This window comes from Scardinius erythrophthalmus, assembly GCF_964197995.2.
Source record: "Scardinius erythrophthalmus genome assembly, chromosome: 17".
Classification (NCBI taxonomy): Eukaryota; Metazoa; Chordata; class Actinopteri; order Cypriniformes; family Leuciscidae; genus Scardinius; species Scardinius erythrophthalmus.
Genome location: NC_138237.1, coordinates 35,519,614 through 35,536,464, shown reverse-complemented (window position 1 = coordinate 35,536,464; position 16,851 = coordinate 35,519,614). Strand labels below are relative to the sequence as shown.

General features: G+C 37.4%; 2 protein-coding genes across 2 annotated transcripts in view; both read left to right on the top strand.

The window, feature by feature from the left end:
• The window catches only part of crebrf (creb3 regulatory factor), a 33,759-nt gene extending 24,422 nt beyond the window's left edge, over positions 1-9,337 (top strand). The window contains exon 10 of the transcript XR_014031913.1: positions 9,320-9,337. The gene's annotated coding sequence lies outside the window, so the exon portion shown is untranslated. The remainder of the gene's footprint in view (positions 1-9,319) is intronic.
• Positions 9,320-14,812, top strand: bnip1b (BCL2 interacting protein 1b). The gene is made up of 6 exons (XM_081390397.1): positions 9,320-9,490; positions 9,636-9,728; positions 11,072-11,163; positions 11,281-11,382; positions 11,514-11,632; positions 13,088-14,812. Exons 1-6 carry the CDS (start codon positions 9,407-9,409, stop codon positions 13,282-13,284), a joined length of 687 nt encoding a protein of 228 aa, XP_081246523.1. The 5' UTR covers positions 9,320-9,406; the 3' UTR covers positions 13,285-14,812.
• The last annotated feature ends 2,039 nt before the right edge of the window (positions 14,813-16,851 follow it).

Sequence of the window (16,851 nt, the reverse complement as noted above, 5' to 3'; positions counted from 1 at the left end):
TACCTTTTTTTAATTTTCCTTTTTTTTGTACATAGAAAGGAATTTAGATTTAATCTAAATGTGGAATATATATATTATATTATATATCTATAAATCTATAAATGTATAATAAGTTCTATATTACATGTAAGAAAGCAAAAGCACTTTGTCTAGACAAAAAAGAAAAAACAAAACAAGACAAAAAAAAATAAAAGCTTTCCCCCTCCAATTTGCTGCTAAAACCGACCTCGTTTGAATGCTGCGGTGCGTACTTGACTTTTGCCATCTTGACCAGAGCAGTGTGACAGAGAGGTCTTGAGCGGAGACGGACATCGGTGTGCGTCTCGTTGAGCGGTGCGGTCTCTGACGTCACAATCCTCATTTGCCTTCAGTAGACATTTCCTATGGAAAAATACAAATTCTGCTTTGAATTTTTCTTCAGGTATATGTACAGTGTTGACACATTCTCTCTGGCCAGAGATAGGTATTGTTGTCATTGATTTTTTTTTAAAAAGTAATTTTTTACGTACTGAGGGAAATCTGAGGTATCTGAGGAAGGAGCTCAGAAAAATATATATATATATATATATATATATATATATATATATATATATATATATATATATATATATATATATATAATATCGCTGTACTGTAAGGCAGTTCCATTTGCCATGGGGAATCAATTGGACTAGTCTTTATTTTGTTTTAGTTTATATATTTTGTTTGACTTTTTCTTTAAGAACCCATCTATTCTCAAAAGACAGAAAAGCCTGAAAAGAAATAAGACTGGCCTTTCTTGTGCCAGGTCATTAGCTCTAAATGATAACGATTGTCCTGTAAAATAAGCTTGATGGCAAGTGACAATGAGCAAACGGAGATGGAAATGCATGTTGTCCTTCTGTCGACGGCCTGCTGTACGGAGAGCGTTTGGTGGTTATCGTAGTTTGCTGTCGCAAGCTCTCGCATTCGTGTTGTGAGCTGTGCCGTGTTTAGTGTTTTAACCAGGGGACTCTGTGGCATTCAAACAGGAAAAGGTTGCTATTTAAAGCCAGTATTTTATATTTCTTTCTTTTTTTGTTTGTTTCCTTTTTTTTTTTTTTTTTTTTTGCTAATAAGCTTTTTATATAAAGAAAGATATTTAAGGAACACATACACATATACACGCACACATTTGTATATGTGTGTTTGTTTTGTTTCATAGCGTGATTAACATTCATATGAATTAATTGTTTATTTTATAATCTTGGGGAAATTACTTCTGCCTTCAAAAACACATATATGCATTGAATACATTTAAAAAATAAATAAAAAAAAACTTCACAAAAAGTACAAATAATTCACTGTTTATACAGCATTTAATATATTGCGCAGTTTAATATGTTTCTTGCGTATTCGGACATTTAGCATCATATTCTTTTTTTTTTAAAGGGAAATAATGTAGCTTTCTGTTTCTGAACGATTTGCGTGGTTTGCTTTATTTTGCTTGTATTTTTTTGCGGAATTTTATTAGAAATCGACCGTACCGTGATATTCTAATGTATCCTACAAAAAAAAAATACAAAAAAAAAAAAAAGAGTAAGCTGGCTATTTTTAATTTTGATTGATTGTTTTCATTGTCTGCATATTGTTGACGATTTAATAATTTTGGACGCAAAGCTGCTAAATCACGTTGTGAAATTGTATAGTGAATCATTCCCTGTTACATTCAAGCTACGATGAAATGAGTTTTATGTGATAAACAATTCTTTATCAAGCGATGGATCTCACGCCACTATCTTTATACCGCGGATTCATCAAACGCATTTGGGTAATTCACATTGGATTCTTCTAAAATGGCTACAGTATATACTCAAGAGCATTCAAACAAGCATCTACACCTTTCCTTTTCAATGGTTTGTGTAGATGTGTTCGCTATATATATATATATATATATAAGAAAGATTACTCCTATTGGTGCACTATGCAGGTTTTCCTCTGTAGAAAGACAGGATGATGCTTTCGTTTACAGCACTTGTATTTTTTTTAACAATTGTATCTGATTCATGGGTATTGTAAAATTAGTTATCGATGGTAAACAACATGGTGACTAAGCTGAGAACGAGCATTTCACGGAAGGCGGCCTGTCTTATTGTTGCTAAATAAACATGCTCTTTCCAATGTATTTAACCTATTGAATGTTGTAGTTTTGTTTTGCTTTTTATTTTTATTTTTTGGCTTTCCTTTTGTGCTGTTGTTTAATGGACCTTGATGAATCGTTTTACCATTCTGTGCATTTTGTTACTCTGTATCTTGTGTTCTCGTTTCAACTTGAGTGTTCTTCTAAAGTAGAAAGACCTTCAGGCTTGCATTATAGCGCTTGAAGGTTTAGCAGCAGAACTCGAGCATGCATTCCTACATATCATGACTCCGGCTGCTCGTAAATGTTCCATTCACAATTCTGTATGATCCCTTTACTTATGATATTTGAAACCATGGGTATGTTTGTTTGCGCATGCTAACCTTGCTAAATTGATATTCATGGAGCTTTTGCGACCGACAGTCTTTGTTCTAACCAATGAGCACAAATGGGAAAAGAAACTCTGAAACTTTGATGTAAATCACCTCCTTCACACTCAGCTCGCGAGCTGACAAAAGACCCGCATTGCACTTGGTTTTACAGAATTTACAATGTTATTTTTGAAATGTTGCCTGCAAAATCAGGTGCCTTATCCAGACATGAAAATCCAAACTTGATCTATTGACTTTTTTTTACGAAAATGAGATTTTGCCCATTATGCCAAGAATTAAATCACAAGAATTCCTCTGAAATTCTCTCTCTCTCTCTCTTTTTTTTTTTTTCTCTTTTGTTTGTTTTCCTGCTGCGTCTAGCAGTGAGCTTGCTTCAGATGAGAACTGTTGCTGCTTTGCCCTCTTACAGTTTTCATTGAAAGATGAATGTAGTCTTCCTTCAGTGGAGTCCAATATGATTAAGCGTAAAGACTCTGTCCCGTATGTTTTGGTTGAGAGACTATCCAAAGAGTGCTGCAATCATAGACTCATTGTTTTGTTTTGTTTTTCTAAATGTTTATATCATCGATTATATATATATATATATAAAAAACATATATATATATATATATATGGTTTATATATATATATATGTATATATAAAAACCATGTTTAGGTTCTGGTGCAAGTTTCAATTGTCTCTGCCTTTGTTTTGACCTTGTCTTGACTTGGTAGAAGTAGGTTAATCCATTCGTACATGATACATTGTAACTTTTATACGTTCGACGTGCGTAGTGGGAAGCCCTCGGAGTGGAAGAAGCTTTGCAAAGACAATGTAAAACCTTATTATTGTGTCCCCTCACCAATGCTCAAGATTATTGTGCCTCCCGATTCTTCTGGATCTTCTGTTCCTCAGATTGCCGACTATGACCTGGAGCAGAGTCATTCACCAACCAACAGATATGGCCTTCAGCAGTTGTTCTCCATTGAACAGAATCAAGGTTTTCCTCAAACGCAAAGACGACACAAGCAGAGGTGCGCATTGCTCGGCCTAGATCGACCTGTGGTGGAATTCAAAGACGTGGAGGCCGGTGGATATCCTCTATCGTACGGTCGGGACGCTTTCCTTGCACTCAGTCACTCCCTCAGAGAAAAGTTGAGTCTTCTTTTGGTGGTTTCTGCTGCATGGCTCCCTTCACGGCAAAAGGGGGAAAGAAGCTCTTCGTTTTATTGGGTTCAAAAAAACGTGGACATTGGGTAGGAGTCCTGTCTCGCCACCCATGGTGCTGAATTTCAAAATATGTACTTGAACACCCTCGGAGCTATGACTTGGCATGTGTGGTCAGGTCCGTGAACTCTTCTCCCTCCCCGATCTTACGCTAGAAACCGTTCCGAAATAAAGTTGCTCTTACGACATCTGCTCAAGCCACTGCAACAGCTGTGCCAAGACCTGACCCCATACCGGGCGCTCATATTGGACTTGGACCGAACCAGTGGTCGAGCGGGAAAAGGGCCGTGATAATGTAGCGGTGATAGCTAATTTTGATTGTCTGTCTGTTTGTTTGTTTGTTTGTTTGTTTGTTTGTTTGTTTGTTTCTGTTGAGGAAGACATGGAGAGCTAGTAGGGTCACTTGGACTGTATGGCCCAGATTTCTTGCACTGACGTGCACCGGACACACTCGAATCACTAATGGACTCAACATTACCAAAAAGGTCGATGACGAATGCTCGCACCTGTCTGATCGCATACTTTTCTACACAATTAAGCTGCAGTGATTTACATTCCCTTCCAACCTTTGCCAAATTTGCATCGAAGTACTAAATTGACCTTCAACATTGGAAGCGGGTTTGCGAAAACTTAGCCAGGGCCACCAAAAGCTTTTTATTTCGATTCCTTTCGTTTCCTTAGTTCTGAAAATCCATACAACATTCAATTTAACAACGACTGACATGAAGTGTCAGTTCTTTGAAAAAGAACGAAAAACGAAGAAAAAAAATACACAATACGTGAACTTGTGCTTCTAATGTTGTATGGTATTCTACTTGATAATTTAGCATGGGATCTTTAAGTAGCTAGTATTGTGTGTGTACTCCCCAAGTGTAAAATCTCTCTTTTTATTTTCTTTTTTTTTTCTTTCTTTTGTTAGTTTGATCCAGTCATAGTAGGAAGGCTGTATTTCATTGCTAAGTGCTCTGTCATAGATCTCTTGGTGATATTCTTAAGCAAAACTTTGCAGAAGTGTATCCTACTGAAACTAACAGTTACTTGATCCTATTAGCAATGTCTATATTTGTAGTTCACATATATGCCTGTTCAAATTCAATATCTTGACAGTTGTTCTATTTATGTTTCAGTGTTGTGCTGGGTTTTGACTTTTTCTTTCACTTTTGTTTCTTTGTTTTTTTTTCGGCACAACTAGTTGGAGAACAGCTTGGTTCATCGAGCCTTGTTAGTGTACAGATGTGAAGTAGGCTTATAAGCAGTTGTGATTGATCTTCAAAATGTGTCTGTCTGTGTTATTGTGCCTCTTATTATTTGATTTAAATTTTTTGTATTATCCTTAATTGTCACTGCATTGTATCAGCCCGGAGTTGGTACCACAATTCTGCTTGTAACCATGATAGTCTAATTCTATTACTGATTTTACTATCAAAATAAACATTAGAAACTGCAGCACTTCATCTGTCGTGTGTTTTTACTGCATTACCTTAAAAGGGATACTTCACCCAAAACTGAAAATTCAGTTTTATATTTTGATTCTGATTATTTACTCACCCTCATGTCGTTCCAAACCCCCAAGACTTTCGTTTATCTTCAGAACACAAATTAAGATCTTTTGATGAAATCTGAGCTACGCAACTACCACTTTGACATTTCAAAAAGTTCATAAAGACATGGTAAAACTAATCCATATGAATTGAGAGGTTTGCAGAAGCTCAAACGTGCTGCGTAACACGAGAATGAACCTCATTGGTTCTTGCTGAAGCTCAAACATGCAGCGTAACACAAGAATGAACCTCATTGGTTCTTGCAGAAGCTCAAACGTGCCGCGTAACACTAGAATGAACCTCATTGGTTCTTGCAGAAGCTCAAACGTGCTGCGTAACACGAGGATGAACCTCATTGGTTCTTGCAGAAGCTCAAACGTGCTGCGTAACACTAGAATGAACCTCATTGGTTCTTGCAGAAGCTCAAACGTGCCGCGTAACACTAGAATGAACCTCATTGGTTCTTACAGAAGCTCAAACGTGCTGCGTAACACTAGAATGAACCTCATTGGCTCTTGCAGAAGCTCAAACGTACCGCGTAACACAAGAATGAACCTCATTGGTTATTGCTAAAGCTCAAACGTGCCGCGTAACACGAGGATGAACCTCATTGGTTCTTGCTAAAGCTCAAACGTGCCGCGTAACACGAGAATGAACCTCATTGGTTCTTGCAGAAGCTCAAACGTGCCGCGTAACACAAGAATGAACCTCATTGGTTCTTGCTGAAGCTCAAACGTGCCGCGTAACACGAGGATGAACCTCATTGGTTCTTGCAGAAGCTCAAACGTGCCGCGTAACACTAGAATGAACCTCATTGGTTCTTGCAGAAGCTCAAACGTGCCGCGTAACACTAGAATGAACCTCATTGGTTCTTACAGAAGCTCAAACGTGCTGCGTAACACTAGAATGAACCTCATTGGTTCTTGCAGAAGCTCAAACATGCAGCGTAACACAAGAATGAACCTCATTGGTTCTTGCAGAAGCTCAAACGTGCTGCGTAACACTAGAATGAACCTCATTGGCTCTTGCAGAAGCTCAAACGTACCGCGTAACACAAGAATGAACCTCATTGGTTATTGCTAAAGCTCAAACGTGCCGCGTAACACGAGGATGAACCTCATTGGTTCTTGCTAAAGCTCAAACGTGCCGCGTAACACGAGAATGAACCTCATTGGTTATTGCTAAAGCTCAAACGTGCCGCGTAACACGAGGATGAACCTCATTGGTTCTTGCTAAAGCTCAAACGTGCCGCGTAACACGAGAATGAACCTCATTGGTTCTTGCTAAAGCTCAAACGTGCCGCGTAACACGAGAATGAACCTCATTGGTTCTTGCTGAAGCTCAAACGTGCCGCGTAACACGAGGATGAACCTCATTGGTTCTTGCTAAAGCTCAAACGTGCCGCGTAACACGAGGATGAACCTTATTGGTTCTCGGACATCAAGCGAACGTGCTTGAGCTTCCATTTACACAAGCTTTTCTGTTACTGATGTGTGCACTGATAAATGTTTAGGTGAATAAAAGCCTAAATTAAATATGTTCATCATATAAAGCTATCGAGTCTCTTTAGAAAATGCATATGGATTACTTTTATGATTTCTGTATGAACTTTTTGAAACATCAAAGTGGTTGCGTAGCTGTCAATGGAGGGACAGAAATCCCTCAGGTTTCATCAAAAAAGATCTTCATTTGTGTTCCGAAGATGAACGAACGTTTTATGGGTTTGGAACGACATGAGAGTGAGTAATTAATAGGGTTGGGTACCGAGACCCGGTTCCAATAGGGAACCGGTTCCGACGTAAACGGTAGTAACCAGACCGATAAAGAACGAAACTTTCGGTGCCTGATTTCGGTGCCTGACGTTTTTTACCGCCCCCTATAAAACATCTCGCGGCACGAATGATCCAATAACATCTCCAGTTAACCAGCAGAGCGAGCATTAATTTAGTTCGTTTGTTAAATAAGAGGCGATTTTGCGCTGAAATGCGTTTTTTAAATCAAGTGATCAAAGTGCTCGTTGCCGCTGCGATCAGTGGCGCGGATACAGTGTTTTCTCTTGTGGCTCGCGCACTGTCACTCGGACGCGCGCTTCGTTGCGGAGATCGATCTATTTATGAGGCGCCGTCTATATGATTATGTGCGCGGAGAGTTTGTGTGTGTGTGTGTGTGTGTGTGTGTGTGTGTGTGCTCGCGTCTCAGATGAGTATGCGCGGATATTTCCGCGCGTCTCGTGTGTGTAGAGTTTGCGTGTTTGTGCGTGAGCGACTTTAGATGTGATGTTGAGCATTTCATATTAGTTTGAGCATTCAGCAGTATACATGTATGACTACTTAGTAGGCCTATGTGTATGCAAGGGTTTCATATGTGCGTGAATGAAGTTTGATTTAAAGAGATACTCCACTTTAAAATGAAAATTCTGTCATCATATACTCACCCTCATGTTGTTTCAATTCTTTATGAATTTCTTTCTTCTGCTGAACAGAAAGGAAGATATTTAGAATAATATCAGTAACCAGACAGTTTCTGGTCTCATTTACTTACATAGTATTTTTTTTCCTACTAGCCTATGGAAGTCAATGAGACCAGAAACTGTCTGGTTACTGATATTATTCTAAATATATTCCTTTCTGTTCAGCAGAAGAAAGAAATTCATACAGGTTTGAAACAACATGAGGGTGAGTATATGATGACAGAATTTTCATTTTAAAGTGGAGTATCCCTTTAAGCCCTAGACGACGCCTATCTATTCATTCTGGTGAAATCACAAATTATAATGGACACAAAGTGTCCCTGCTTGATATACAACCACTGATGAGCATAATCGTAAAAAAAAAAAAAAAAACTACGAATGCGGATTAGAACCCAAAACCTCTGACACGCCTGACTAAAGTTCAAGTTCAGCTGCCAGTGTTCCTCTTCGGATAAGTCTAATATTTTAATGCCAACTGCAAATCTTGCATATCAAGTATGAAGTATATCAATATCAAGTATATTTATATGAGGCTATACTGTGTGTGTTAAATATTTCTGCTCAGTGTCAGATATTTCTCTGTTTTGTAAAAGTCATAATATGAGAAGACAAAATTTTGATGTTAACTCAAGTGTTATCGGCTACATCAGTAGCCTTTTAAACAGCACAATTTTTCATTTAATCAGAAATCAGAAAATCTTTTTCAGAAAATCACACACACACACACACACACACACACACACACACACACACACACACACACACACACACACACACACACACACACACACACACACACACACACACACACACACACACACACACACACAGAGGTATTATTTTTTTGATAAAGTGTGTGCGGTTTAGTTTTGTTAAGTACCGTTTCAAGAACCGTTTAAGCACCGGAACCGTTTGAAAAATACCGAGTAGGTACTGGTATCGGATAAAACCCAACCGATACCCAACCCTAGTAATTAATGACAGATTTTTCAGTTTGGGGTGAACTATCCATTTAATAAATGCTAAGCATTTTCTCTTAACCGCAATAAATTTCTTAACTCAGTGACATACATTTAAATTGTGCAAGCTTTAGATTTATACTTTCTTCATAAATGTCACGTTGACAACATTATGACTGTCCCAAGACCCAATTGTCTCATTCTGTTCTTCCTTTCTTCTCTTCCTCCAATTCTTTCTCTCTTCCTCACTCTGTTTTTGGATGCCTGTCACTTCTGGCAACAGTCATGCATTTCTCAGTCAAAACGAAACCACAAACTTTCCCCTGCTATTCTGTCAGTAGTTATGTGGGGTTTGGCCATCTTACACTGTATGTTTGAATTTTAAGAACTGTGCAAAACAATCCCAACTAGCTCATTTTAAATAAATAATATACAATACATTCGGCAGTTTGGCACAGTATTATACAGTTGGCTATGGTATTCTATCTTAAAATGCAATTTATTATTGTATTCTTGTGAGCCATTACAACAGTAGCCTAGAAAGTAGAAAAGTCGATTTTTTTTTTTCAATGTAATAAATACACAAGGCATTTTTTTAGGAAAATCGTATTATAAAGTATCATGTATGCACCACATTGCTCTCTGTTCCCAGGACAGTTTTGCAGGGCTCATCAAGAAAAAAGGCGTTATGAAAATGCGTTAACGCCTGGACCTTCTGACGTACCGTATAACAACAAAGATGGCGTCCTCTTCTGATGTACACGTCCGAATATGTGGACAAGAGATTGTTAAATATGATCTGGAAATTAAAGCTCTTGTTCAGGTAGACTTCATTCTTCCTATTATCATATCAGCCAGGGTTTTGCGGTCAAGTTCGTCCGACAAAAACAAAGATGTGGCCGTAATTGCCATGGCTTTGTCAGTCAGCATGAATGGAAACAGTAAATTGTGTGTTTTTCTCGTGTCAGGATATAAGGGAGTGCTGTGGGCCACAGGCGGTGCTGCTGGATCTGAACTCCACTGTCAAGGAAAAGTTCAATCAGTTAAGACTGAGGATTCAGGTAACTTACATTCAACCAGTCAGATATACATGCCAGGGCAACAGTAACAGAGGACCAAGCTACGATAATAATGATATAGGAACGAATTCAAAATACAAGAAACTTCCAGAATCAACGTTACTTTCGTCTTTCTGTCAGGTTTTTTATTTATTTATTTAAATAATCAACTTTTTTTCCCATAATGTATCTATTATACAGGTTTTTGTATATCTGCCTTTATTTTATTTAGTTTTTGTTATTGTTTTAATGACGGTGGATAATGCCAAGTTACTGTGGTTTTATTGTTACTGTTATGGCTGAAACTATTGTTATTATGGTAAAAAAAAATTGTGATGAGCAGCTGGATAATATCCATCGTAATTGTATAATGATTATAATGAGATTATTGGCATTTTGCAGGTATTTTCAGTACCAGTCAAAAGTTTGGAAACATCACTTTTTTTCATGTTTTTGAAAGAAGTCTCTTCTGCTCACCAAGGCTGCATTTACTATGACCAAAAATAACAGAAATAAAGTAACATTGTGAAATATTAATACAATTTAAAATATTGGTTTTCTATTTGAATATACTTTAAAATATAATTTATTTCTGTGATGTAAAGCTGAATTTTCAGCATCATTACTCCAGTCTTCAGTGTCACATGATCCTTCAGAAATCATTCTAATATGATGATTTGATTCTCAGTTATTATCAATGTTGGAAACAGTTTAATGATGTGATACTTTTTTTTTCCAGGTTTCTTTAATTCCTAACCCAAAATAGAAATCTTTACTAACAATATAAATCTTTGCTATCACTTTTTATTACACATCCTTGTTGAAAGAATTTAATACTTTTTATTCAGCAACAACAAAAAAAAGAAGGAAAAAATTACTGACCCCAAACTTTTGAATGGTAGTGTATATTGTTACAAAATATTTTTATTTTGAATAAATGCTGTTCTTTTTCTTTCTTTCTTTTTTTCATCAAGGAATCCTGAAAAAGTATCACAGGTTCCAAAAAAATATTAAGCAGCAAAACTGTTTCCAACATTGATAATAAATCATCATATTAGAATGATTTCTGAAGGATCATGTGAAGACTGGAGTAATGAGGCTGAAAATTCAGCTCTGATCACAGGAATAAATAATATTTTAAAGTATATTCAAATAGAAAACCATCACGAAAGAGAGATGAGGTGAGAGAAAAGGAGACGGAAGGATGAGGAGAGAAACTTTCTCTTTTTAAATTCTATTATATTTTGTTTAAAAGTTCAGTAAACTTCCATTTAAAAAGAAAAGAAAATCTGAGTAATACTGAATTTGTTACCAGCTGATTTTAGCAAAACAACCTTTTTTGATAGGACATGGAACAGATGGCAAAAGAACAAGACCGAGAGACTGATAAGCAAGCCATCTTGAGTGAAACGCAAAGCCATCGGAAGCAGATGTTAAGGTTAGAGAAGCAACTATCTTCTTGATCTATCTTCAACTATCTTCAACATAATCTTCTGATTATGTATTGAATGTCAGATTTAATCTCAGCATTATCACTCCTCTCATCATGTCTCAGTAACCAGATGGCGTGGAGGAAGGCAAATCTGGCCTGTAAGATGGCCATTGATAATCTGGAGAAGGATGAACTGCTTCAAGGAGGCGACTCAGTGAGACAAAGGTTAATCATGCTGCTGTTTTCAGCCAATCAGAATCAAGTCATTGTGTTTGGAAAAAAAAAAAAAAAAAAAAAAATGGCTCTATGGCTCTTTTATCCATATTCCCTCAATCCACGTGTTGTTCTGGGTTCAGGAAGGCCACTAAAGAGAGTTTGGTGCAGACGTCAAGTGACATCACCGAGAGCCTGATGAGCATCAGTCGTATGATGTCACAGCAGGTGAAGCAGAGCGAGGAGACCATCGGGACTCTGGGTAAAAAAAGGAAAAATCCTATCACCATCATATCAAAATGTCCATCTGTTAAAGGAATAGTTCACGCACAAATGAGTAGAAATTTTGCAAATTGTCATGTGATTTATTGCTATCGCTAATTAACAAGGATTTACACCTAAAGAGATGAACAACACGTCTGAGAAATATCATTAGTCGTTGGGGAGGTTTACACGACAATGTTTTCAACTAAAAGCGGAAGACATTTTATGCGCTTTGGCCATAAATTTACACGACAATGCCGTTTTGGGGGCCTAAAAACGCAAACTTTTGAAAACGGGTTTCAAAGTGCAAGTTTTTGAAAACGACACCCTTATCAAAAACATGAATCTGTGAAAACTGTGACATCATGCAGATGCGTATTATTCATTTAGTCTATAAGCTTTTCTTTTTTTTCTTTTTTTGCAAACGAAAGGATACAGATATTAGCAATAAGAAATAAGAGGGGGATACGGACATCATCTTCACAAGTGGCTATAAGAATTACTCAAATCACAATATAACATTTTGTCATCATGAAAAATGAACGGTGAAGGATGATACATGTTTTCGAAGCTTTTGTGTTCAAAGGTTTTGACATTTTCTTAAAGGAAGTAAAACGGGACTTTACATCAGAGGAGGACATTCAATTTGGACAGTTGGGGTTACAGTGAATAATTCTGGCTTTGTGAAGATGAAATTACACTGAACAAAATTATAAACGCAACAGTGAGATACTGACTGGTTTTCGGACCCCCCCCCCCCCCCCCCCCCAATACAGTAAACCTGCACATTTTAGAGTGGCCTTTTATTGTGGCCAGCCTAAGGCACACCTGTGCAATAATCATGCTGTCTAATCAGCATCTTGATATGCCACACCTGTGAGGTGGATGGATTATCTCGGCAAAGGAGAAGTGCTCACTAACACAGATTTAGACAGATTTGTGAACAATATTTGAGAGAAATAGGCCTTTTGTGCACATAGAAAAAGTAGATCTTTGAGTTCAGCTCATGAAAAATGGGGGCAAAAACAAAAGCGTTGCGTTGATAATTTTGGTCAGTGTATATAAATATATAATTTTACACATTTTTTTTTTAAATATCTATTTTAAACTTTCAGATAAAATTTTGATACTTGAGTAAAAGAATCTGAGATACATGATCTTCTTGAGATTTGAGATGTGAATCTGGCCTGGTGTTTTGGTATGAAGTATTAATTTTACTCAAGTTAAATGTAAATCGTTACATTTGATTATAAAAACTTTAAAGACATGGAAGACATTGCTTCTCAACAGCCATCTGTCTACATCTGCTATTCTGTAAAGTCTCCAAATGACCCAGAAAAGCTGATGATTGATGGTGTCACGTGATCCACCAGTCCAAACTGAACAAGTATGAGTGGAAAAGTGTCCTTAAATGTACGTTTTATTTATTTATTAAATTTCTCTCTCTTTCCAGCAACATCATCAAGGACTGTACTAGAGACGAATGAAGAGTTTAAGGCCATGACGGGAACCATTCATTCGGGCCGAAAACTTATCCTGAAATATAATCGTCGTGAACTGACCGACAAACTGCTGATCTTTCTCGCTCTCGCCCTGTTTCTGGCTACGGTGCTCTACATCCTGAAGAAGAGACTCTTCCCCTTCATTTAGTGGACACGTTCATTCTGTGAATGTTACTAGCCGAACTGGCCCAACAGTTCTTCAACCGATACACTTAAGTGTGAGTAAATGATGACAGAAGCTTCAAACATTTTCTAGGGACACAATTACTGCAGTGAGAATGAGGTTTTCAGGAGAAAATGAATGCACTGTCTTATGCTTTTTGCTACATTAGTACATTACTGATTACATCATCATATTATTCAGTAGCATATTTAGTAATCATTGCATTTGTTTGTACAGTAATGAAATGTTTTGAGTTCAGGCTAGGAACTATTTCATAACCCTGACACACAATGTGGATGAAGTTCAGAACAACCTTAGATGTTCATGCCGTGTATAATGAATATTAATATAATGAAAATGTACATAATAGTATCTGACATCTTTCATATTGTTTACAGCATCAGCAATGTCTTGCTAAATGATTGTGATTGTGTGGAAAACACCTGATTTAGCTGCTTTATTCTCCATGAAGGATCTCAGAGCATGGTTTCAGTCATCCGTCATGTTTAGGGGTGTGAGAGTCTCAGTGGAATGAACCACTAGAGGGCGTCGGATCTCTATTACTGTAATGTGTGTCTGGATTTGACTTACCAAGTAGATTTACTTGATTTAGAAACTGATTCGTTTTGTCCCTTATTCAGATCAAAAGTTTTAAATAATTAGGATTTTTTTAAGTCTCTCCAACTTATTGTCACTTATTGCGTTACTTTTATGGAAAGTAATTTTACATTACTTTTGTGGTGTTTTTTACACCTGCTTGTTTGACTTTTATAACAGAAAACCAAACAACCAAAAGTTCTGTTTTAGGCAAATGTAAAGGCTCTTTCACACCTTAAAGGGATAGTTCACCCAAAAATGAAAATTCTGTCAGTAATTACTCACCCTCATGTTATTCCAACCCCGCAAGACCTTCGTTCATCTTCGGAACACAAATTAAGATATTTTTGATTAAATCTGAGAGTTGTCTCACTCCTCCATAGGCTTCTAAGGGACTGAAACTTGCTGGCCCAGAAAATGTATTAAAGAGATTGTTAATATAGTCCAAGTGACTCCAGTGGCTCAATCTTAAGTTTATAAAGCGACGAGAATACTTTTGTGCGCAAAAACAAACAAAAATAACGAATTTATTCCACTTTTCATTTCCTTCTCTCTGGGCCTCGGGTCTTTTCACGTAGTGTTTAAGCGTAGTGCGTCTGTGTTGTACGTCACACGTAGGCTCACTATTGGCCACCGCTGGTCATGTGTGTGATGCGTGGTGATGTGCAACACAGACGCGCTACGCTTAAACACTACGTGAAAAGACCCGAGGCTTGACCTGAGTAATTACTGACAGAATTTTCATTTTTGGGTGAACTATCCCTTTAAGTGAATTGTTTAAAGTCCCCCTGTGGTGAAAATCAAGTTTTAATGTTGTTTATGTGTCTATGTGGTGTTTTTAATATGCTTTAAGACAAACCATGTGTAAACCATGAGTGTTTTCTCCTTAAAACTGCAGTGAACCAAAGACAGTCTCAAAAACACACTTTGAAATCGTTTCTGATGTCACAAACTACCTTGTAACCAAACAGATCAACGTGTGATCGTCAACGAGTGGATCTCTGAGCTGAGTGAGTGAGTGGAGGTGGGGCTTAGGGGTGGGCGATATGACCTAAAATTAATATCACGGTATTTTTCATCTTTTGAACGGTGACGGTATAATATCACGGTATAACTTTTTTTTGGTACATTTTGGGAGGAGTAGCCTGTCCTGTCTCTCTTTAGTATGTGAATAAAGTTAATATTTTTATAATATAATAAGTAAATGGTAGGTATCCTTATCAAAAAGAGACATGGGAGAGTATTATGCATTCTCAACATTTATTTTGCAAAAAACCTAAAGATCTTACTTAACAGTGTACAACAAAACAAAAATTAGCAGTGTAATAACTAGGGCTGTTTTCGACTAAGGATTTTCATAGTCGAATCTGATTCGTTAGATTTTGCCGTAGTCGACTGATAGTCGAACCTTTTTTTTTTCTTTTTTTTTAGATAGCAGCTAGATTTTTTCCATTTCAAACAAAAGAGCTAAAACACATATATCACACATATATTATAATATTTCATAAACATGGGGAGCAATATGAGAGAGAAATTTGGTGATCGTTGTTTAGGTACATTAAACCACGTAAAGCTTTTTAACGCACATGAGAACCGCGTGGAGTCAACTCGCACATGAGAACCGCGTGGAGTCAACTCGCACATGAGAACCGCGTGGAGTCAACTCTCAGCCGCTCCGCAGCCCTGCTGAAAATGTGAAGCAGAAACGCTTAATATCAGATAACGTCCATAATAATTGGACTCCGGGTTCGATTTTTTTTACCATTTTCAGTGGTTATGAGGAGCAATATGAGAGGGAAATTTGGTAATCGTTGTTTACATTAAACCACGTAAAGCTTTTTAACGCACATGAGAACCGTGTGGAGTCAACCCACAGCCGCTCCGCAGCCCTGCTGAAAAAGTGAAGCAGATTTTTGAATACATTTTTATTTATTTACATTAGTAAGCTACAGGACATCGTCTTTCAAAACATGACCTGCGCGAAAGCGAAAAAATAAATAAAAATGTACCCAGCCCTTCTGAAAATGCGAATGCGTCTCTGTCCCCAGCACATTTCAAACCAAACTGACGCCCATGTATTCGACATGTATTTTGGTTCATAGTCGAATCAGACCTCTCCGAATCGAATCGTCGAATCCATTAGAAGTCAGCCCTATTATTTAGAATTAGATATTATTGATGTAAATGCAGCCGTTCAAGGAACATAATTGATTTATTACGGTATTGACGGTATTAGAAAATCCATGACACCGGTGTACCGCCCACCCCTAGTGGGGCTCATTTGCATATTCATAGAACCACGTATATTAAATGAGGCAAGGGTGTCGAGTTACATTCAAGATACAAAATGAAGGAAAACATGCTTAAATATGTAGTTTTGGTGATCAAAGATGAGTTTTAAGGAATAAAATGATTGACGACCGGGACTTTACAAACTCAAACAAACCTTCAGCTGTGCTGCCATTCTGGATCGCAGAAGAGGACAGTTCAACACTTCAGATAAACATCACATTTTTGTTTTTTATTGCTGAAGTAATTTTTGCTTATAGTTGGGGGCCTTAAGCACATTTTCGCGCAAATTCATCTAAAAGCGCCAAATTTGGCACAGATGTAGCTCAGGTCATACCGAAATGATTTAGCTAGGGCGCCGGAGCCAGCGACCCTCGGGGCCAAGATGGCGGCCAAATCCAATATGGCCGCCGCCCGAAAAGGGTTCCGGCTTTAACTTTTGAACCACATGAGATACAAATACAAACTTGATATGTTTTTCAGCTTAATTGATCATGAGAAACACATAGGAATGTTTATATTTATGACCCACTTTTATAAGGAAATGAATCAACATTGAGAATAACCTTCAAAGTTGTGGTAAAAAAAAAGGATTTTCAACCACAGTCTTGAAAAGAATACAGGTTCCAGACTTACACAAGCATAAATATAAATATGCCAATGGAC